This window comes from Penaeus monodon, chromosome 23 (assembly GCF_015228065.2).
Source record: "Penaeus monodon isolate SGIC_2016 chromosome 23, NSTDA_Pmon_1, whole genome shotgun sequence".
Classification (NCBI taxonomy): domain Eukaryota; kingdom Metazoa; phylum Arthropoda; class Malacostraca; order Decapoda; family Penaeidae; genus Penaeus; species Penaeus monodon.
Genome location: NC_051408.1, coordinates 17,436,909 through 17,437,694, shown reverse-complemented (window position 1 = coordinate 17,437,694; position 786 = coordinate 17,436,909). Strand labels below are relative to the sequence as shown.

The window sequence follows — 786 nt, the reverse complement described above, 5'->3', positions numbered from 1 at the left end:
CTCCCTCCCCCCAGAGCCGGCCCAGCCCACCGAGGTGTGCCCCCGCCAGAACGGCTACTTCCCGCACCCGGACCCGAAGACCTGCAACAAGTTCTACTACTGCGCCGCGGGTGCGGGCTCCCTCATCACGTGCCCCGACGGCCTCGTGTTCTCCCTCAAGACCGGCAACTGCGTGTGGCCGGATGCAGCCGGGAGGTCCGGATGCGCCTCGACCAGTGAGTGGGCTGGCGTTGTGGTGGGGTGTGACTGTGGTTTGTTGCGTTGTGGTTGTGTTGTGGTTGTGGTTGGGTGTGGTTTGTTGCGTTGTGATTGTGTTGTGGTTGGGTGTGATTGTGGTTTGTTGCGTTGTGATTGTGTTGTGGTTGGGTGTGACTGTGGTTTGTTGCTTTGTGATTGTGTTGTGGTTGGGTGTGATTGTGGTTTGTTGCATTGTGATTGTGTTGTGGTTGTTATTTGCTGTGGTTGTGTTGTGGTTTCCTTTTTTTTTGGTTGCGATGCGACTGATTATATTTGTCTTGATTCTATTTATGACTATATTTACAATGATCGTATTATGATTACTTAGTATAATCATACTGATATCATATTCATCACGTTTATATTATGATAATGTTCATGTTTAGTCATGCTTCTGATAATGTTGTTGCTGATAACTTTCTTTGTTGATTTCCTTTTGATTAATTTAGGTTTACTGTTTCGTTGCCTCTTGTGCGCATAAGGTTGCAGTCCTTCTCTCAATTCGAACAACTTGAAATAAAAAGGAAGCCTACTTATTGGTCCTAGAGG

The 786-nt window shown here is 47.2% G+C and overlaps 1 protein-coding gene across 1 annotated transcript in view; it reads left to right on the top strand.

The window, feature by feature from the left end:
* The window catches only part of LOC119587839 (protein obstructor-E-like), a gene marked incomplete at both ends in the record, with an annotated part of 2,745 nt that overhangs the window by 579 nt on the left and 1,380 nt on the right, over nt 1-786 (top strand). The window contains 1 exon segment of the mRNA XM_037936544.1: nt 15-215. Coding sequence (XP_037792472.1) covers nt 15-215 — 201 coding nt within the window.